The sequence below is a fragment of the Barbus barbus genome (genome assembly GCF_936440315.1).
Source record: "Barbus barbus genome assembly, chromosome: 6".
Classification (NCBI taxonomy): Eukaryota; Metazoa; Chordata; class Actinopteri; order Cypriniformes; family Cyprinidae; genus Barbus; species Barbus barbus.
Genome location: NC_136734.1, coordinates 35,825,322 through 35,848,702, shown reverse-complemented (window position 1 = coordinate 35,848,702; position 23,381 = coordinate 35,825,322). Strand labels below are relative to the sequence as shown.

The window sequence follows — 23,381 nt, the reverse complement described above, 5'->3', positions numbered from 1 at the left end:
CTATTATCAAAGAAATCATAATAAACAACTAATATTTATTCATTTGGTAGGCCTATGTCTGAGGTCTTTGAGACTCCAATCAAAAGTAGGCTAATGTAACTTTTTTTTTTGTTAACGAGTTTAAATTGCTAACAATCATTTCTTACTAAGCCACAAAATAGTAACCTGTTACTTCACTGTTAAAGATATCATTGGAAAAGTAGCGTAGTAGAATAGAAAAACTTACATGTTCTGTGAGTTCTATAAAGGGCTGCGGGGTCCTTTGTCAATACATTTGAGGTCAAAAGTTCACATCCCCCTTTCAGAATTAACCAAAATAAGAGGGATCATACAAAATGCATGTTATTGTTTATTTAGTACTGACCTGAATAAGATATTTCACATACAAGATGTTGAACAGAATGGAGATGTGTACATTTTTCTTATTTTGCCTAAATATCTCTTTTTTTTTCATTTAGTACTGACCTTCAGAGGCTACAGAAAATAGTTACATGTTTCCCAAAAGACAAAACAAGTTCAAATTACCCTGATCTTCAAATTCAAAAAGTTTTCACCCCCCGGCTCTTAATGCATGTTTTTCCTTCTGGAGCATTTGTGAGTGTTTGAACCTTTTGTAATAGTTACATATGAGTCCCTCAGTTGTCCTCAGAGTGAAAAGATGGATCTCAAAATCATGCAATCATTGCTGGAAAGGGTTCAAATACACAAACATGCTGGAAAACCAAAGAATTTGTGGGACATGAAGGATTTTTCTGAAGAACAGCGGGTGGTTTAACTGTTCAGGACAAACAAGGAACTCATGAACAACTATCACTAAACAAAAACACAGCTTTGGATCGTTCAGGTAACAACACAGTATTAAATATCAGGGGGATGTAAACTTTTGATGGGGTCAAATATAAATTCAATTATTATTTTCTCTTGTGGACTATATGTAAAGATCTTGCATGTGAAATATCTTATTCAGGTCAATACTAAATAAACAATAACATGCATTTTGTATGATCCCTCTTATTTTTAAAATAATTTACAGATTCTGAAAGGGGGATGTAAGCTTTTGACCTCAACTGTATATGCCTTTTTTTACCATACAATTGCAAGTCTATGGCCAACAACAAGTGATTGATTGGTTACCAACACTGGTAACACTTAACTTAAAGCATTTATGTATAATACATTTTAAAAGTAGTTGCAATGCATTAATTATACCATACTGCACCTTATAATGCATTGTACAATTTTATGAATAAGTGTAACCACAGCTAATACATTATAACACTTATCAATTCATTGTTACACTATGCATTTTAAAATCGGTTATAATTATTAACGACAAGATATATTACAACGTACATTATGAATAATTAGCATTATACATAAAGGCTTTAAATAAAGTGTTACCCCAACATTTTTTAGAATATCTTCTGTTATGTTCTGCAGAAGAAAGAGAAAGCCATGGAACCTGATGATGAGTAAATTATAACAGTTATTTCATTTTTGGGTTAACTATCCCTTTAAATGCAGCAGCACAGCATGCAATTAATTACTATTAAACTCTTTTGATAAGACTCTATAATGGATTTAGCAATATGCGTAATCAGATCTTTAAAACATTGTCTTGGAGGATAAATAGATCAATAAAAAAAACGCTGATGAGCCACGTATAACATACCCTTTTTTGGATATAGTAGGCCTAAATCAACAGCATCATTATATCACAATGTTCATTTGGAAGGTTTTTGGAAACCATTAAGCTTTATTTGTAGAATGTACATTCCAATTTCCAAACCAGTGTTCTTTTATCCAGAATGATAAAAGAAAAGGTGATTCTAGATGAATGAAGTTCCAATTTCAGCATCCATATCAGCTATGTTATAATAGACACGTCAAATTGAGCAGGAACTGAACTGTGGAACATTGTGGATGAGAGCACAACCCCTTTCCACACAGTCAAGACAAAGACCTCAGGCTAAGCAGATTTCACTGTCATGCTGTCACATTTTGAGGGAGCCAAAGAGAATGGCAATATTTTGGCACAAGATGTGAGTAACCCGCAAAAGTCTGAAACCACAACAAGTGTCAACAGTCTATTCCGATATAGTCCAAGGAGGAGGATGAGCTTGTGCTTGTGATATCATCGCAACAGTCCTCCGCATCAGAGAAAGAAGAAGTATAGTGGAGACCTGAGAGTCTGTGGTAGTCCTGCTGAGTGACTTCTGGCAAATGAGACATGTCCATTGATGTCTGGCCTCTTCGTGAGCTACGTGACACACTCCACATATCAATCAACTGCGTGCAAACGGCACAACCCATTGCTGTATGTTACATCCAAAATGTGGTCAGATGCTAACTGCTGTCTCGAACAGAAAACTATCTCCCTATATGACATCACCTTTTAAAAGGTACACACTGAACCACATGTCTGCAGTGTAGAGGCGATTACTCATTCAAGCACTGGCTGTCTCATAATTGTGAATAACAACAGGTTGGATTTGTCATATGTTTGGATGAATTGTATGATGGCAAGCTGTGAGCGTGTCTGTGTCTGAAAAAAGCTATATGAGAAGAAAAGAGCGTGAGAAAGCAACTATTTCTAAGCAGGTCTTCCCTAGGAATGCTTTGTTCAAACCCTTGCCTGGAGGTAGTGACAATTATAAGGTGGAGTAAAAGATGAAAACTGAAAAGGATGCATTGAGACAAGAAAAGACAGAAGGAATATGAGTCAAATCATTGTAGCGTGTGCACTGCAGACCACAAAGAGTTTAGGACTAGACTGAAGACCGCTAGGGAATTACTAAAAGGTCACAAGGTTACAAGGTCAGTGTTGGAAGTGTGGTGCAAATATTGGAACATGGTCAGTAATATTTCAATCTCTTAGCGTCAGTTAGAAACATGAAAAACTGGAATATGATATGGGAGATGAGTGTTTATCTCACAAATGCAGTACCACACCTCTATTTTTGGTTTGCCCTGAACTCACATTACTTTATGAACATATAGAATATCAAAAGCTAATGCAGTCCCTATTTTGCCATAGTCAGAGATCAGTGAAGCTGTATTCTCCCACCCTATGAAGCCTGGGTGTGACTGATCATTGTCGCTATTGTTGCTCAAGTCTCTGTGGTGTTTTCAGTCCATGCACATGGACCATTGTTCAGCCTGGAGAAAGAAACAGAACACGTTCAGCTGATGGCATCAGACATTAATCTCCATTTCATAACAATTAGTTTTCAACTAAAATTAACATGCATGGCCGTTTACAGGAACTCAAAATACCAGCATAGTTTTTCAGTCAGATTATGCTGTTATGATACTAAAAGTAAATTTGAAAACTTGCTAAAGATTTAATTTACATTACATTACATTTACATTTAATTTATTAAGTTATTAGCATTTCTGAAGACCCCCTGTGGTGAAAATAGGGTTCATAACATTGTTTGCATATCTATCTGGTGTTATTAATATGACAAACCTTGTGCAAATTCATCAGTCGACACCATGCAAAGGCATTTTCCCCTTAACTGCAGTGTATGCCTACCAAAGTCTCCAAAATTGTGGTCTGAAACAGCCCCATCTTCACAAACGTGTAACTAATTTGTCAACTTGCAGCAAAGTGTTTCTACCGAAGCTGTTTATTAGCTGTTTGATAAGGTAGTCAAGCCATATTAATACCTCATGCAATTGCTTATTCATTTTAAGAATATTAATTTCTATCAAATCATTATATTACAGTGTGATTACAGCATCAGGTTTTATATAAATATGTTAATAAGAGTCTGAATAACTTTTAACAGATCTTAACTTTGAACATTTTGAGCACTCGAGCTGTTATGGGCTGACAGAGATGTAGCTCTGCACGCAATGAAGTGTTAATAACAAAGTCTATTAAAAATTTATTTCACAGCCATAAGGTTATTACCTCATGCCTGATGTGATGTTCCCTGGTTGACAACATTGCTCTGAGCTCATCGTGAACGCCTCTTACTAGATGCCTTTGTGTCTGAAATTACTCAAGGGAATCACCTTTATAGAGACATTTGAGAAACATTTGAGTTTTGGTGATTTAGTTGGCGACTACAGAACTTATATATTAGCAATTACATGAAAATAAATATTGGGGTATTTTATATTAAAAAGCCCATTTCGATACACTTCAAAATATGAAACTTTCAAAAGCAGCATGACAAAGAGGGTGTGAGCAGAATGTGCAGCTACCAAACCTCATCTGCATAAAACAGGTTGTTTTGTCATTAGTGAAGATTTCCACCATATATAAGGTGTTTCTAAACCTTCTGGATATATTTTATACCACTGTAAGTGTTAATAAACCAGAAAGGGCTTTTTTTAGTAAATAGGTTCTGCAATGTTGACAGTAAAAATACTGATTTTGCAGCTCTGTGTACAGAAATGTTAGTTATTCATACTATGAATATCATATCAAGGAATACAATTGGAAAGTTGTAAACTGACGCTTTATGAACAAAGGATATTCATTTATTCACGTGGTACTATCAGCTAATGTAAACACAGGCTCTTGACTAACAATAACCTGATAATATGGACTCAGGAATGCAGTATTTATCTGTTGTGTTAAACAAAAGAGCTGCCAGATGTTTCTTTAGCCCAGCTAGCACCACATATGCTAATGTTTAGACACAGTAGACCAAGCCAGCTAGATGTTATTGTCTACGTGATACACAAAGCATGATGGTTTCCAGAAATGACCCTCTATATAATGAAAGCCAGATGCTGCAATTGCGCAAAAGGAGAGGAATGACGACTCACTTTGGGAAGAAAATTACAGTTCTTCTTCCAGCAGACAAGACAGGCGCTCAGATGGGTGGTCTGCAGCTCTCTGCATCCTCCTCCGCTCTCCTTTCTTCAGCCTGCAGACAGGAGGACTTACAATGACATCAGCATTGATAGTGAGCTCCGTCATATAAATATTCACCTTCCCTGTCAGATTAGTTGGTTTACGTAGGGCAGCTGATGGAAGCAATATTCCAGGGGCTGTTTGAGGACAAAAGGAGAATGGAGATGATGGGTGGGGGGTGGGGGGCACATGGGGAGTGGTGATTAAGATGAACAGAGCTTGGAGCATATACGTAACATTGACTAGCCTTTCCTCAGCATGCTTAAAGAATGCCTGAGGCTCTGGGAGCTAAATATGGATCCTTGAACATTTAAAGATGCCGTTTTTACCCACAAGTGATGAACCCATGGGAATGGCTCAGCTTGAGAACCACAATTCTGTGTTTTTTTGTTTGTTTTTTTATGTTGTAATAGCAAATTAATTATTTTATGTATGCAGAGAATACCTGTCTACACTAGGAGCATTTCTAACACATCTGCATTAAAAAAAACAGAGATATATAAACTAACAGAATAAAAGAAACAGACAGTGTGAAGAAAGAACAGGCTTTATTTCTGTTTGCCAAATCAGACAGACCTTAACATTTAAATTAAGTTAAAAAGACATTACATTAGAAGTTACCATCAAAATATGTAACAGACCATGTTGTTCATACACAACTCAGCAATTCTGCACAATTCTGACCTGCTTATGAGAAACGAAGACATTCATAAATAAAAACGGTTACATTTTACTATGTACAAAGAACACGTTTGAAAAGACAGCATTCTATTAGCATTTCTAACACATCTGATACGCCTCATTGCACATTCCCTTAAAAATGTAGTTTAGTTACATTTGGGGCCATGGCGCTGAATCATTAAAACATTGTATCATATAAATGATGCAGCTTTTAACAGACCACACGTCAAGCATGTGAGTAATAAATAGTTATGTTTTTTTCAGTCTGAGGAAAAGGAGAACATTTTGGAGACCATTTAATACTGAACAAATTTTGTATCTTGCGCAACCCTGTGTCAGAGCTGGGGCACTGAAATGGGGATATCCGGGAGAGATTCACTTCCTTTGATTGGGAAAGAGCACGGAGCTATGCCAAAACAGAGGATTTTAAAGTGCAAAAAAATATTAATATTAAATGGCAGAAAAAGAAACATCCTGATAGTTACATTCAGATTTTAGTAGCATTGAGTAAACAGTCCTAGATTAAAGAAAACTTTTACTATCAACATGTAAAGACAAATTCTCCTATAACATCACATCCTGTTGCCACTTTAGGTTTTTAATGGCTGAATTATAACTTCCAAAGCACCAACGTATATCTGCAATATCAACGCTTATCCCTCTTACAGTATAGTTCCCAAAAAGACTTAATGGCTAGTGTGAACGTGATCATTTGATTGTTTAGTATTGACAGAATTGTTTTCATAGATTGCGGAGGTAGGAAGGGAGTTGGAACATAAACAGAACTCACTTTGAATTGAAACAGTTTAAGCCTTCACCACTATTATGATTCACTTGTTTCCTAGTAAAAAACTCAAAGTGCCAACATGCTTGATTTCATCACATTTTTAGAGTGAATTATTGAGATATAGAGTTGGGAAAGCTTCTTTGAACATGCAGGTACTAAGTTCAAGTTTTATTTTGCCTAGGCAGACGTTAGCAAAGACCTCTAACAAAGATTTGAATGCGTCCTGCGTGATGCATTATGTATTTACCTCTGTGCTACTGAGAAAGGCTTACGTCACTGCCCTTAGTCCCACTGACAACAGAAACAAGCATATCACCAGCGCACATGAACGAAGCTTGTTCATGAATGTTAAATATGTTTTATGCATGTATCTGATAGGAGATTTATTCACTTAATAAATAAGACCCTTTCCTACACTAGGAGAGCTCTATCAGAAATAGCAGATCCACACAAAGTCTCACAAAGTGCTTGTGAGACAGAAATGTAAGCGTAGTGTGTAACGGTCATCCACACATGGGTCTTCATTACCTACAGCAATGAAAAGAAAAAAGAAGATCTATCAATAACAAATTAATGTTTTATGCCTTATTAAATATGACTATTTTATTATTGGAGCTTTTCTGTCCCTTAGGATGATTTTACAGGGGAAAAAAAAAGTTTTATATATTTCTTCCAAAATCATGCAAGAGGAACACACACACACACACACACACACACGCACACGCGCACACGCACGCACACGCACACGCACACACACGCACACACACACACACACACACACACACACGCGCACACACACACACACACGTTATGTTGCGTTCTTATGTTAAACTGCTTTAGATTACTTTTTGTCCCACATAAATCTACACCCCACTCACCATAATGACCATGCAAAAACCGGATTTATCATAACTTAGCAAATTTATTAAAAAGGAAACATTGAAAAATGACATAGCACAAGTATTCATACCCTTTGCATTGACACTTGAAATTTAGATCAGGAGCATTCCAGTTTCGCTGGATCGTCTTTGAGATGTTTCTATACTCCGACTGGAGTTAACCTTTGGCAAATTCAGTTGATTGGACATGATTTGGAAAGGCACACACACCTGTCTATACAAAGTTTAACAGCTTAAATGGATGTCAGAGTAAAAGCTAAGCCCTGAGGTCAAAGGAAAGGCCTGCAGAGCTGAGAGACAGGATTGTGTTGAGATAGATCTGGGGAAGACTACAAAAAAAAAAATCTGCTGTGTTGAAGATTCACAGGAGCATTTGGCCTCCATAATCCTTAATGGATGAAGTTTGAAACAATCAGGACTCTTCCTAGATCTAGCCTCCTGGCCAAACTGAGCAATCGAAGGAGAAGTGTCTTGGTTAGAGAGGTGATCAAGACACTGATGGTCACTCCATGATCTTCTATGGAGATGGGAGAAACTTACAGAAGGACAAACATCACTGCGACACTCCACCAATCTGGGCTTGATGGCAAAGTGACCAAACTCAAGCTTCTCCTCAGTAAAGATACATGAAACTCTGATTGGAATTTACAACAATACACCCAAATAACTCTCAGTGTATGAAAAAAAAAAAGATTCTCTGATCTGATGACCCTCAATTCCTTATTCCTGTCTGAGGGAAAACAAGCACCGCTCATCACCTGCATAATACCATCCCAATGATGAAGCGTGGTGGCGGCAGCATCATGCAGTGGGGGTGTTTTTCAGCGGCAGAGACTGGGGAAGTGATCAGAGAAGATGGAAAGCTGAATGCAGCTAAATACAGAGATATCCATAATGAAAACCTGGTTCAAAGCGCTCAGAACCTCAGACTGGGCTGAAAGTTCACCTTCCAACATGACAATCACCCTACGCACACAGCCAAGACAATGCAGGAGTGGCTTGAGACAACTCTATGAACGTCCTCGAGTGGCACAGCCAGAGGGTATGAAGACTTGTGCAATGTCATTTTTTCAGTGTTTCCTTTTTAATAAATTTGCAAAGTTGTGATAAATACGGTTTTTGCTTTGTCATTATGGTGAGTGGGGTGTAGATTTATGTGGGGAAAAAAAAAAAAAAAAGTAATTTAAAGCAGTTCTACATAATAACACAACATAACAAAATATGAAAAAATGAAGGGGTATGAAGACATAGACATACATATATATATACATACACACATATATATATATATATATAAGACATCAGGTTAGTAGTTTAACAAGTCCATAGCTTAACATATTTTTCTAAATGTGAAATATATCGTTATAATCGTGTTACCATCTCACAAACACACCATCAAAAAAACTACATTACACATAATACCAAAATCCACCTGGAATTGAATAAAAACCCTTATCAGATCTAGTATTAAATATTTTAATGAAGATGATGCCAAGTTGGAGGAAGAGGTGTGTGTGTGTGTGTGTGTGTATTTACTGATGAATCAGCCTGTCTGCACCATACCGGTCTGTACCATACTCTGATGAAACATGTCTGCATTAATGATGCTAGAGCTTTTCTCAGAACTAACTTCACATTCTCAGACTAGAGGATGTATAAAGGGTTCCCCTCAAGTTCATACAGGTGAACCAGTGGAGTAGATATAATACACCGTTTTAATTACACAAATATTCTGTAACATTTAAAAACCAAAAAGTGGCTAAATACTTGTATTCATTTTGAACAACAAAACTTTTTAAGTCATATTAAACCTAACAGTTTTGTGAAATGATTTGGTTTAAAAAAGCATGTTTGTGCTATTTGTTTTAAATAAATTATACATAGTTTGACATTTTATTATAGAATGGGAACAAATTCATTACCGTTCATTTAAATAATTCTAATATGCTGATTTACAGCTCAAAAAACATTTATTATCATCAATGTTTAAAACAGTTGTGCTGCCTAATATTTTTGTGGGAACAAATATCAAGATTCTTGGATGAATAGAAATTGTAAAAGAAAACTAATATTTAAATTAAAACAAATATTTAAAAAAGAGATTATTTGTAACATTATAGATGCCTTCTATAATTATAAATGTAACTTAAATTTAATACAAGTATATATATATATATATATATATATATATATATATATAGAGAGAGAGATAGAGAGAGAGATAGATAGATAGATAGAGAGAGAGAGAGAGAGAGAGAGAGAGAGAGAGAGAGAGAGAGAGAGAGAGAGAGAGAGAGATAGAGATAAGGTAATTTGCTGAATAAAAAAAAAAAAAAAAACTCTTATTGTCCCTAAACTTTTGGACCGTAGTATACATAACACATGTATGCATTCAAGTGTGGCTTAGTGTTTAAATACTTTTGTGGTTATTCTATGTGTCTCACCATTTCAGAGGGCTCTGGTCTCTGCCTCTATCTTCCTCTCACCATGCGTGTCAGTGTCTGGGTGGCTGATTGTTTGCCGCACTGCAATCTCTGGCCCACCGCCATAAATACTTAACAAGTACTGCCACGTTTCTTCAGATATCTGCCCATAGTCTGCTCCTGCAAGCCAAGCCATAGATAATGAATTATATGCAACAGAAACACACGCAGACAAAGTTTTGAAACACGAGATGAGTCACAAATATTCCATACCTTGTTTAAGCTGGATATGTCCGCCTTTCATTACCGCAATCTTGCTGTTGTCAATGGGGCCTGGCGGCTCTAAACCAGCCGAGAGAGACAGAGAGAGAGAGAGAAGGAGGGAGGGAGGGAGAGAGAGATGAAAAAATAATGACCTTTACAGTGCATAAGCAAACATTCCCTTGAAAATAAAGAGGGTGGTCTTGGCAGAGCTAACAAGAAGTCTCGCCATTGGTCGAGTCGATGTTGTCATGTCCAGCTGATCAAATCACTCAAACAAACAGAGCAATGTTTTAAATGCGTTTCAGAGACACAATGTTTACAATTTTTGGAGTACTATAACATCAGAAAAATGTACCTAATGGACTTTTTACACAAAGACTTTGTTACCACTGTCATCATCTACTCATTCTTAAGTCATTTAACTTGAATGCTTTTTCTTTTCTCTGTAGAACACAAGAAAAATCTATCAATAAGATATTTTAAAAATGCTGCAGTCATTTTTGGCCAAATGGTGAAAGTCAATAGAATATTTTTTCAAAATATCAATCAAGTCAGCATGTACTGGAAATTGTGATTGACTGTTCTTCTCTATTATGATGTAAAATGCGAGTGAAGGGCATCTAAAACTAGACAAATAAAGAAAATTTGTCAACCAGGAATTGATTGAATTGTTGTCGTTTGCTACTTATTGTGATTGTTTCATGTGTGACAAATTGCTGGAGGAAAGGGATTGCAACTCATCGGGCTATTGGACAACCTTATTCCATAGCCCTCACGCTCACACCATTAGAATTAAGAGATTACAAGGACACACAAATGAAAAAAATGGTGCAAGAATAAATTATTTGTAATAAATACCGCAATTTTTCCACAAAAAATATGATTTTTCAATGTTGATTTCACTATAAAAATGTTCAAATACAAATAGAAAATGTCACAACGGTCGCAAAGTATAACCAGACACTTATATACCTCTCTCAGGCCAGTGAACTAAATGCCACATTATTTATTTTGCTGCATATTTTCTCAGATAAAAAAAGTTTAATGTTTGTTGAGATGTGCATTACTCTGTTTGTATGAAACTGTACCGTTGTCTTTGCCCTTGACAAAGTTCTCCCATTCTCTAAACCACTGCATGCTGATACACAGGATGACTGTAGGCGCTTCTTCAGCTTGAAACTCCTTATTTAACTATAGACGGCGAGAGAAAAAGAGAAACAGAGATATGAGGATTATCAAACTCCCTTGAACCAATTGGAGCATTTCAGCATGTGACTGAATTGTATTATATAGCAATTAAATTGTTATTTTACTCTGATGTGCCCCTTGCAAACCTGCTGAGTTTCAAACAAGACCTCTAGATATTTCCAAAGCTTTAAAACATGTCTGATTCAAAGCTAGTGATGCATCTCACAGATGCTGCACTTCTGATAAGATCGCAGTGCAGATCATACTCTTGATCTGTCCAGCATGCAGTCTGTGTTTCATCAGTTCTCTGGCTTTTACACGCACCAAACACTTCCAAGAACATTATGCTCCTTCCAAGAGGAGTTTCCACAACATGTTACATAAAAATGCTGTAGCTCTGAGGACATAACCTAGAAGAACAGTATTCAAATATGCTTCCTCCCCATCTATGATTGACAGTGAGGGTTGTGGTGATACGTAGCATCGGTACCAGACGGTACTGAAATTTTAAAACGTTCATCTCCTGCTAACATCTGAGCGCTGTTGAGCCGATTCATAAAGAGTGCTGATTGACCAATGTGTTCATACGGTCAACAAATATGACTGTGATTGGCTACAATGATCATCGCTTTATTCTCTTCACCGAGCGCTCACACAGAAACACAGAGGAGCGTTTAAAAGCGGTCTATCAGCCGATCCCTAATATATCTGCATATACAAGATCTGCTGACAGACGGCTGCTTTTAAATGGTCCTGTGTGCGCTCAGTGAAGAGATGAAGCGATGATCACTGTGGCCAAGTACAGTCATATTTGATGACCGCATGAACACATCGGCCAATCAGTGCCGTTTAAGAATCGGCTCAACAGCACTCGAATGTTAGCAGGAAATGGACGTTGGTACATTTGACGACACTAGTAGCATCTCATTGTATATTTTAAGTGGGCTACAATAGTCGGCAATACTCAAGCAGGCACTCATTTGTCTGTACGTGGATGTCACTTGAAGTAATTTGTTCACCTTGATAAAGGTGTCTATCTCCAGTTTCCGCCGTTTGGCTAAAGTCTCGATCTCTACTTGGCAGATGGCACACACGTATAAGTGATTCACAGCCGGGCCTCCCCCAAACCTGTGAAAAATGTTTCAAACCATGATTAAATGTTCAGAGTATGGCCAGTGAAAAGAGCAAACGCATAACTCAACAAAGTTTACATTGAACTGCTGGTGGAGTTCCTTACACATGACATCAGATGTCTTGAACCGACAGAACTCCATACGCATTTTGTTAGTACAGGGTTGGACTGAGATTTTGTCGACTTCACCAGATCAAAAGTCTTCCCATATTCCACTAAGATGGTAAATGTACTGAGGACTTCATAAAGGTCAAATTGTGCATTGCTATGCATGGCTCACCTGTTGTAGAGATATTCCCACACATTTTGGGGAAGGATCACAACCAGATCATCCACATAATGGTACTTAGTAGGAGGGATTCCTGTATAAAATCATACCTGAGTTAAGTTTTTACTGCTTACAGTAAGTGAAAAAGATTCAAAATCCACCAATGTGCACATTATGGGGGGATATACTAGGGTGAAAATGACCTATTGGTTGTAACTGCCAAAAGTGGATGATTTTCTTGCACCAACGCATGGTGCTCATTGTGTTACTTGTAATGCAATGTCAGTAGTTATCAACCAGGGAACTCCACTAGGGGGCCTCAGCAAACTTCCAAGAAGGGCCTAATATTTTTTTAATTTAGTTATAACCTTAATTTAAAACACTGAAAATGAAGATATACAAAATTAAACTGCATCATGTTTTTGAGTTTATTTGTTTTTATTACCACAGAAGTACCAGAGGTATATATATTTTAGTTTTAGAGAAGATGGCCTTTGAAAATTGTCTCAGAAGACGGGCGACCTTACAGAGTCAAAAAGGTTGAGAACCACTGCTCTATGTGAAAAACTGTCTCACATAAAAACATTTATACACTGAATCTGGTGGCTTAATGTAATTAAGAGTTCACATAGGAGTCATCAAATAGAGCTTTAGAGGAGGGAAAAACAAACTTCAGCCATCCTAGATAAACTTCTGAAAGGAAATTTTCCACAAAGATGTGTGAGTTTTGACGGCTCAAATCTTTTGATTTGAGAGGAAACAAACATTTACACTATAAGACTGTGTAAATCCTTGATTTATTCTTTTATATCACTTATGTTAGACAAAAAAAACAGTAGGGGCCAGCCTATAGTTCTGGCAATTTAATGTGATAGTTCACCCAAGATTGAAAATTCTGTCATTAATTGCTCACTCTTATGTCGTTCCAAACATGTCTGTTTCTCGTAGCTTCATAAAATTAAGATTGAGCCACTGTTGTCACATGCGACTATTTTAACGATGTGCTTACTGCCTTTCTAGGCCTTGAACGTGGTAGTTGCGTTGCTGTCTATGGCAGGGTCAGAAAACTCTTAGATTTCATCAAAAATATCTTAATTTGTGTTCTGAAGATGAACAAAGGTCTTACAGGTTTGGAACAACATTAGGGTGAGTAATTAATGACAGTATTTTCCTTTTTTATTTATCAACCACATACTGTAGCCAGTAAATCCATTTACCTATTCACTAAAGTCAATTTATATTCACTTTCAACTCTTCATTTTTGCACAGTAATCACAGCCAAGTGTAAAAAAAAACAAGTCACTGTCCTTATAGCAGCAAAGTTTATGCATTGCCCCCTTAAACTCTTCTGAGCTTATGGTTTAACACAAACCTTGATGTAAGTAAATGAATAATTCCTACATAAATCCACTTAAATTTGATATATGTGAGAGTATTTGTGTGTGATTGTACCTCCATGCTGACAAAGAAAGGTGTGGTTGGTGATGGGTCCGGGTTCAGTGAATGTGTTGAACTTGTTGAGCCATTCTCTGGAGATGTAGAACTGCAGCAGACTGGGCTCCTTTAAATTAGCCAGAGCAACAACCTTCTGTCTCTCTCTCACAGATTCTTCACTGCTCTTCCTGAAAGACAAATGAGCATAAAATGACATTCATTTTTGCCATCACTCCATGTCATAAAACAAATATCAGTATTAAAGACATTCTGGGAACAAATCCAAAAAAATATTGTATTTGGCTGGTGATTCATTATGGTGCACGGCAAGTCACACGATGCCAACATGGCAGCTTCCATGAAGAGGCAACCCACTCCATGTAGAATAAAAAAGCTATTATTATGCTACTGATATAACTGCAGTCTTCAGCTTATGTTAATGTTAGGTATGTAATGATGCACCATGAGTTGGTTGAAAATCAATAAAAAAAGTGTGACGATTCAAATCGATTGAGATGTTAAATGAATTGCGATACAGTTGGGAGTCTTCAGAAAATGTTTAGGCATTTTCTTTTCATCATGCCTCTGTATAATGCATGTTAAGGTAGTGTTTATAAGAGCAGTGCTGCTTTGTTTAAACCAAGGAAACCCTGCATCTATAAATAAGAGCTGTTCCATAAGCACCACCTGCTGTCAGAGAGTGAATTTACATTTGCATCTTTTTATGTTTTATGCAGCAGAATTTCACAAAGCTAAAGTCAGAGCAATGTTTTTGCATTAAATTTTTTAATTATACACTCTTATTTATATTAATAACCGTTCATGCTGCATGTATGCAGCATCATTACTATTATGGATTATGGATGTTCATTTTGGTTATTTCTCCTAACCAACAGCCGACGCTCGTTAACAGATCATTAACCGACAAGATTATTTTAAATTAGAATTTAATTAAATTAAGAAAAGGATAAGTGTCCGATGAAAATACTATAACCTTTGTTTTCTGGGGATTAATTTTACATGCGCAAAAAGCAGCAAACAACAGAACACGAGAATTCACAAAGTCATATAATATCACATTACGCACCTGTAGCGCTTCTGCGAGTGGAGACTATATAAAAAAATATATAAAACGAATAAATAGGCCTATACGAGAAAAAACAGAGAGAACAACAAGTAGCAACAAGTAGCCGAGTATGCAGATTTTCGGTTCATTTTTGTGCTGCGCAGAAAGCAGCATCCTATTTTTCTTTAGGCCTATTTTACAAAAGCACAAAGATTTGTTTGTGTTGAGAATGTTTATTATTATAATAAAACACAGTCAGTCAAACATATGGAAAAAAACACACTGCTCAGTTTAAATATGTAGTGAAATGTGTGCCGTTAAGCGCCATCACCGTACCACTGTGATGTTATGCAAAACATTTTGTTTTACGTGGATATTGGAACGCGAGTGAAGTACATAATAAATAATATTTTGGCATTCAAATACATCACGAATGTGGAAATATTAGATTTTGTCGAATGAGAGACCCAACGTTGGTTTCAGTTTCATTTAAGCCTAAATGAATTCGATTTGGCTTGGTTTACATAGCTATAGCTTCTTATATTTTTAATTATTTTCTAAATACTGCTGAAAGGATACAGTGTTTATTATAATGTTTTAGGAATAGGCATTAGGCCCATTTCTGAATGAAATAAAAAAATGCAACTTATACACGACTTATGTTTTTTTTTCTCAACAAACTCAAAAATTTTTATTCGAGTAGCATATTTTAACCATGCAGCAAACCTTTTAAAATATTTTGATAAATTAGGCCTACTGAAAAAAAAAAAAATAACAAATGACTTTTTAAGCCGTGCAACATTGTAATAATCGGTCGAAATTCGTACGGTCAATTAACGGTTAACTCGTTAAACTGAACATCCCTAATTACTATTCATTGTGTGTAATACAGTTTAAAGGCAAGACAGATCTTCTGTAGTAAAATAAATATTTAAAAAATATATATATTCTTAAGAATAAGTTTGTTCTATCTGTTGATTGGACTGAGGCAGATCTGAATGCAAGTTTGAAATTGTAAAAAAAAAAAAGGGCTAGGTTTAAGCAGACGTTTAAATGATTGGAAAGAGTAATGGGAAAAATTAACTATAACATCTTGAAAAAAAAAAAAAAGAAAAAAGTATTAATCTCCATTTCACCACAACTTTAAGGAGGAAAAACATTACTGAGTGTGCTATTCACAACCATTACAAGTTCAAAAAACAAATGTACCTGTAAAAGAGAACATATGCTTCAGCGTTCTGCACTACTGTCTCGTGCACTTCTGTTACATACTGATCGTCAAACTCATACCACTGTCCATTGATCACATTCTGACAGTACGCTATGTAGTGACCACCTGTCGAACACAAAAAACATTATTTCACTCAAATAAAACTACAAACAAAACAATGTCTTAATTCTCATCTGGGAAAAGCGCCAGTGATGAATGAATGCCAGTTCATATCTCCAAATCTCAAAGCTCTTGCTACAATTTATTTCGCAATATTACACAGAAGTAACTTACTCCCAGCAGTGCCGTGATGACAGATGACAGACAGCAGGTCATAGGTAGTAATCTGAGATGGGCTCTCCTTAGCCAAGAAGGGCTTAAGATCCAAACCCTCCAGTGGGAACGACACATGGCTATTTATCTTGAATGAGTACATGACTTCATGCCTGAAACGCTTCAGGTGAATGCACAATATCTGAAAAGAAGATGACACACATTCAAACTCACTAGGAATACAAGTTGTGTTGAAAAGAGCAGTAAATGAGCATACTTTCACAAACATACTTACTTCTGGCAGACGCAGAACTCTACAATATTTCACACCATTTCTCAATCTGGGAAACAGGTAGAGTAAATAAGTTCATGTTTCATCAACTAAACATGCAAACCACAGCTACAACATGATTTTGGCTGTAAAAACATAAGTACTATTTAAATTAGACTATTAAATATTTACACAGCATAGCAATCACTACATTTTTAAATGTTGATCACACACATTTTAGGACTCTTACTTTTTACATCGTTCACAGCTGTACATGTTGTCTCCTGTTCGACAGAAAGAAAATAAACATCGATCAAGGGTTGACAAGCAATCTTTTTCCATCTTACCTATCTCACTCATATTGCACATTCAGAAATGTCAAACATGATGCGCTTACCTTTCAGCTCATCAGCAGCAAAGAAGGCCGCCAGGCAGTCCTCCAGTGTTACCATTGGGCCCCAAAACCAACTGGGAATACACGACACTACAAACCTGCATTAACATGTTTATATTAAAAGATCAGTGTCTGTTTTCAGGGCAATTACATTGTTTTATATTCAGCTTTTAGTAAACACACCAATGTTCAAAAACTGACATTAAAGACTTTTGTTGAAAAAAAAAAAGTTACTTTACACATCAATTAATCGTGAAAAAAAAAAAAAAAAAAGTTTTCCTCAGAAATATCAACAGAGTGATTTCTGAAGGATCATGTGACACTGATCGGAGTAATAGTGGCTTGAAAATTGTTGTTTTTTTACTGTATATTTGATTAGACAAACGTAACCTTAGTGATTTGGCAATCTTACCAAAGCCAAATTTGTTGAACTATAGTGGAATTTATTGTTAAAGCCCTATTTTGCTTTTTCCGCATCTTGATGATTCTCTGCCACATCACTCTCTCACTATACCTTCGTATAGAATCCATGATGTAGGAGATCCAGCCCTGGGTGGCATAGGCTTCTGCGCAGACACCAGCTTTAACAGGAGCACTCTGGTGGATGGAGGAATGGAGTTTGGCCAAATCCTCTTTACCCGGAATAGGCAAAGAGAGGTCCTGAAAGGTCTCCACGGTTGATGAAACCTACAAAGGCAGATATTTTCTTTGAAACATTGCTCTTTCTGCATTCTCACACATGCCGTTCCCTTAAAATATATCCTTCTACGTTACATAACATTTGGTTTATGTGATATGAACACTGTTTGTGCAGCTATACATCGCAGTATGGTGCATGATGATGCCGTTTTTAATGCTTTTTTAAGTGTAATGAAAGTGATTTGATGCTTAGTGCCCTCTAGAGACAGAAAAACTCTGTGCATCCTTCCTCACCCTGTCACATGTCAAACACTGAACAAGACTCAGAATGGATCCGTCAAAAATATCTGAAATAACACTGCGGAAACGGGACTGCTTCTTCTTCTTGGTGCTTAGGAGCATCTGAGCTATAGGACAAACAATCATGATGGTTATTCAGTTATTCAGACTTTTTTTAACATCTATGCTGTATTTAGTTATATGAGAGAAGCAAACCTTTCTTGAACGTATAAGTGGGTCCAGCTCTGAGGGGGCTGGATCTTGGTGGGCTGCTGGAGAGTCTGGAGTGGAGTTCCTGCACACTGTGAGTGGGGCTACAGGGACGAGAGGATGAACAATGCATGGAGGCTTCATTATCAGGTTCTGCAATAAAAAGAAGGATCAGGAAATGAGATGATTTGTATATTTAAAAAAAAATATTTTCCCATTCATAAACTACTAAACATGCACTACCTTTCAAAAGTTGGGAGCGAGTAAGATTAATACTTTTAAGCAGGAAAGATGCATTAAATTAAGCGACGGAAAAGACTAGGTTTCTATTTTAAATAATTGCTGATCTTTTGAGCTTTTTTTTCATTAAAGAATCTTAAAAAAGGACCATGGTTTCCACAAAAATGTTAAGCACCACAAATGAAGGATTTTTTTAATTTTTGAAAGACACCGAAGACTGGAACAATGGCTGCTGAAATTCAGCTTTGCCATCACAAGAAAACATTTAAAATAGAGAACAGATTCTAATAATTGTAATAACATTTCACAATATTACTGGTTGGTGGAATTCTTTTAAACACACACACACAAAATTTTAAAGACCCCAAAATTTTGGTAGTGTAAAGCCTGTTCACACCAAGAACGATAACTATAAAGATAAATAAGATATTAGCGTCCACACCAGCGTACAATATCATCTGTTTATTCTAAGCGCACATTCATCTGCCGCTTTAAATTCTTGAGCTTGTTACAGAAAAAATTGTTATGGAAGTGATTCCAACGATATCATTTCTCTTTGCCTTTCTCGTTATAGCTGTAGTGTGGACTCTGCTATTCTTTAATATTGAGAATGATTTTTAGAACTATATCTTTATCGTTATCTTTATAGTTATTGTCCTTGGTGTGAATGGGCCTTAAGACTATACCTGTATTTCCTGGTGCCGGCACATGTGTGGTTGTAGCTGCTGCCTCTGTTTCACTCTCTGCCTGTTCCTCTTGTGCAGCCGTGTCCACATCTGCATCCTCATCCATTTCCCGTGTCCTCTCTTCTCCTCTTCTCTCCTTCAGTCTCTCTTTCTCTGAGATTACTCCATTTCCTCTCACTGCCACACATTCATCTTGGATGAGCAGCTCTGCTTCTCCTCCTGCTCTCTCTCCATCTCCTCTCTCGCTTCCTGATCCAGAGTCACACGACAGGAACTCATCCTCAGAGGGGCTTCGGTCTCCATCGACATGATTACGGCTTTCAAGGTTGTGGTCGGGCTCAACATCTGAGACTGAACCGCTGCAGTCGGTCAAAGGCTCCTTCAGCTCCTCATGAAGTTGGTCCATCAGACATCGCAAAAACTCCTGAGTGTCCTAAAAAAGACAGAAGCAAGGAGTGTGTACTTTACAAAAATACCATGGGGCTTATATGATAGTATTACAATCTGCATAATAATCTCCACATCGGTGTTGTTGTTACTGTTAACAAACTAAAATATTAAAATAGTTTTGGTCAATTGAAAAAGCTGAAATAAAATGTAATTGTTAGACAATATAAGTACACTTAAAAATACCTTAACTAATGATCTGAATAAAATCTTATGTTTATGTTGAAATACAAAAATTATTGAAAACACAACTGAAATAAAAAATAAATTAAAGCTAAAGATGACAAAAGCAGCAAATGTCAAAATAAAAGCCATTTTAAAATATGAATAATTACTATAATAGTATATAAATAATACTTAAGATTACTTTATGTACCTGTTGAGCATAGCCACGAAACATGGGGTTCACCAGTTTGATTCCATGAAACAGACTAGTGGGCACAACATAACTTGGCCTTGACAGAGTTAAAAAGAAACAAACAAAGAAAATTCAGAAAATTGGGACCAAGCTCAATAGATTAAGTTAGCTAGAACTGGCCAGGTCTAAGTTAACCGTTTGGAAAGTCAGTACTTGTTACCGTTTCTTGTGCCAGAGCTCAGAGATAAGCTTCTGATAGCTTTTACACAACGCCGGCTTCTTATCCGTATGGACCAACCCACTGCAGTCCAGGAAAAACTGAGTCAAAGGAGGACTGAAAAGAGAGAAAAATAGATAGAAACAGGAAAAAAAAAATCTATTTATGAGGCAGGACACACAGAACCAAAAAAAAAAACCCAGTGAAAGCAGTCAAGCTTCCAATTTGTGTTGTCTGAATTATGCTTATTTGTGCTTCATAACTTGTGAGCTCACCAGTTGGAGAGGGCCTGAAGTGCAGCATTCAAGTAACAGGAGTTCCCAATGTTCTTCATCCCTGTGAGACCTTTGGCATGTGGAACAGAATCTTAGCCGTTACACATAACCACTGATAATGAGATCCTATTTAATTCAGCATTATGCCTTCTCATTTTAAGAGAACAGAAAATGTAATTGACTGGTTATTTGTTCTTATAGATATTATTCAACCCGCTCCTTTAAAATGTTGCATAAGCAGGACATAATAGTCATCTGTTAGTAAATATATAAATTACAGAAAAGGTCATTTGAAAAATCCATACTGACTGACAACTGCTGTGAATATCTGGGGTCACTTAATTTTTAACACTGCAGTGTTAAGGAATCAATGCTTGTACTCAGCAAGGATGCATAAATGCTGATATTTAGAACTTTATATTCATCAAACAAAATCTGGAACAAGTATCACAGTTTCCACAAAAATGTTGCAACATTGATAATAATAAGAAATGTTTCTTGAGTTTCAAATGTTTTTGAAGACCAAATCAGAAAATTCAGCTTTGCAATTTCAGAAATAAATGGCATTTTAAAATATGTCAATTTTAAAAATGGTCATTGATTGCAATCATGTTTCAAAATATTGCTGTTTTTGCTTAAATCTGTTTTTCTAGGTAGGTGTCCTTGCTATTTAGCCTTTAAAAGAGGATTTGAAATACCGTGCAATGTTTACTAGCTAGCCTGTTAACATAATTATACCTCTAGGTTTGAGCTCATCCTCCTCAGATTCTGAGCCTTCCTCATCCGCCACTGCAATAGGCACTGCTTTTAATGGGTGGCATGCTGTCTGGGGAAGAGGACCCTTTGGGGATGAAAAAACATGAGAATTGTATTTCTTGTACTATATAATGTGTGCTTTATAAATTATTGTGTCTAAATGACATCTAAAGGCTGATATTAATAATGCAGGAGACACAGCCAACCTCAACCAGGAAGTACCATCTTAATCATGTTTACACAATCCTAAAAAGTGCACATTTCTTTGAGAGGTTTCAACTAATCTGATGACTTTACCTGTTCATGTGGTTTGCAGCAGTGGGCTAATGATACAGGAGTAACAGGCTTTGGTTCCAGAAACACCTCCCTCTCACAGACATAACACCACACCCTGAACGTGGTCAAGTTTACTGTCAGATTGTGTTTTTTGGCCTGGAAAAAAAAGAAGAAAAAAAAATGCACACAAGTACAAAAGAACAAGAGAAACTGATAATAACTGAACAAAACGAATGCCAGAGAATGGATTGAATAACTGAATGAATATGAATGTCACCTGTGCATGTATAGTACTGTGATCAGAATGAGATTCTCCACACCCTACATAAGGACAGTCACACTGTGGGGAAAGAGTAATAATTATGATTTATTTGCTGGGCCTAAAAATGCATTCTACTTATCTAACATGTTTGCAAGGGAAAAGGCTCCTCACCTGTAGACATGCCCAGAGGTTGGGTCCACCTACTCCACATGACTGGCATGTGCCCTTGAGTAAAAACAATGAGATAAAATTCACTGTGCACCACTCATAACACATTTAAGACTTAAATATTAGAAAAAGCAATTCTAACCTTTGATTTCTGAATCAGTTCCTCCTTAGTAACTTCACCAAAAGAGTCCAAGTGAGGACAAAGATCCCCGCAGTCAGTCATCTTGATTTTCACCTCACTCTATTACAATGCACAAAGAACACTTTGAGAACTACCGGTACAGCATCAATACAATAAACCTTGAAAAAATTGAAATGAAATCATCTATTCAGCCTCATGTTGTTTTAAAAATCTAATAACTTTCTCTTTTTTCCTGTGGTGAACAAAAATAAATATTACCATTCACTTTAATTCAATGCAACATCTGCATTTGTGCTCCACAGAAAAAAAGAAAGTCACAAGGGTTTGGAAAAACATCAGGGTGAGTAAATGATGACAGAATTTTCTTTTTTTTTTTTTGAACATGTACCTTCAACAAGTATAACCTTCTAATGTACTTACAGTCTCAGTATCAGCGTTTGCCATCACTGAATGCATTATTTTAAAAGTAAGGAAAGACGAAGTGTGGTATCTAGCATCGACTAGCTGTGCTTGAAACTCCCAGGAGCCCAAAACTGCTGTTTCATGCGCCTAGCACGACTGAGAAGGATGCATTCACCCCGTATCACCTCGTCTATTGTTACAGAGAGGAAATGCGTCTTAAAGATGCATTAATTAATCCGTCAATCTGTTTTACCATAAGTAAAGTATCTTAAAAAGAAATCCGAAAAGAAAGGGGAATACAATAATAATATGAATCGGCCTCACTAAATTTAAAGAATAATATCTCAAAACAATCGGTATATTTCTGCGTCTGCAGTTCCTCTACGTGTCACCGTCAGCCACCTAAAAGCTGTTTAATATCACGATCTTACAGAAGAAACAGGCCATATTTCCACTCGGGCTGCAAGACACTATTCATGCGCTGACTCGACATGATAGTATCTAAGCAAATAAACACTGACACTCCGCTTCAGCCGAAGGAAAGATAAGAAGAAACATTTACCTGTCAGACAGAAACAAAAATTAGGCTCATAGATGATCATTTTAGGCCAGTCGGTGGTATTTGTAACAGTGGTGGGCAGCAGTGCACTAAGCAGCATCCATACTGAATACAGCATGAGTGTGCGTCACCAGAGCCAATGAACGCTTTCTGTTCTTTCATCTGATCAAAAACTATTTTTAATTTACTTAAACTTATACAGCTTACATGCTGCTTGATTTAGGAGTCTGTGTTTGTATTGTTTTGTTATTATTTTTACTTCGTTTTTTTTCTTATTTGTCATATAAGTAGCTGATCTTGAA

General features: G+C 36.6%; 1 protein-coding gene across 3 annotated transcripts; it reads right to left on the bottom strand.

The window, feature by feature from the left end:
- Positions 1 to 1,725: 1,725 nt before the first annotated feature.
- Positions 1,726 to 23,203, bottom strand: LOC306871322 (ubiquitin carboxyl-terminal hydrolase 20). Of its 3 annotated transcripts, XR_013784320.1 has the most exons (26): positions 23,083 to 23,203; positions 22,119 to 22,217; positions 21,980 to 22,033; positions 21,824 to 21,886; positions 21,568 to 21,702; positions 21,253 to 21,355; positions 20,515 to 20,584; positions 20,243 to 20,356; positions 20,041 to 20,119; positions 19,218 to 19,650; positions 18,298 to 18,444; positions 18,097 to 18,209; positions 17,678 to 17,850; positions 17,167 to 17,261; positions 17,020 to 17,053; positions 16,794 to 16,839; positions 16,520 to 16,700; positions 16,225 to 16,351; positions 13,968 to 14,137; positions 12,528 to 12,609; positions 12,135 to 12,243; positions 11,016 to 11,118; positions 9,937 to 10,005; positions 9,685 to 9,843; positions 4,786 to 4,886; positions 1,726 to 3,159 (listed from the first exon to the last, which is right to left on the bottom strand). XR_013784320.1 is itself a non-coding variant. In XM_079419153.1 (25 exons), the coding sequence occupies exons 2-24, from the start codon at positions 22,197 to 22,199 to the stop codon at positions 9,689 to 9,691; spliced, it is 2,736 nt and encodes a 911-aa protein (XP_079275279.1). In that variant the 5' UTR covers positions 22,200 to 22,217; positions 23,083 to 23,203; the 3' UTR covers positions 4,752 to 4,886; positions 9,685 to 9,688. The 3 variants fall into 3 exon arrangements, 2 of the variants coding, with proteins under 2 accessions (XP_079275279.1, XP_079275278.1); XM_079419153.1 differs by lacking the exon at positions 1,726 to 3,159 and having other exon boundaries at positions 4,752 to 4,886; XM_079419152.1 differs by lacking the exons at positions 1,726 to 3,159; positions 4,786 to 4,886 and adding an exon at positions 5,404 to 6,869.
- Between the last annotated feature and the right edge of the window lie 178 nt (positions 23,204 to 23,381).

Coding starts and splice junctions, on each gene's coding strand:
- LOC306871322 (XM_079419153.1), bottom strand. CDS start 22,199: ATGACTGACTGCGGGGATCTTTGTCCTCACTTGGACTCTTTTGGTGAA. Junction 22,034..22,118: donor AACTGATTCAGAAATCAAAG/GTTAGAATTGCT, acceptor TTTTTACTCAAG/GGCACATGCCAGTCATGTGG. Junction 16,701..16,793: donor GAGTTCTGCGTCTGCCAGAA/GTAAGTATGTTT, acceptor TCTTCTTTTCAG/ATATTGTGCATTCACCTGAA.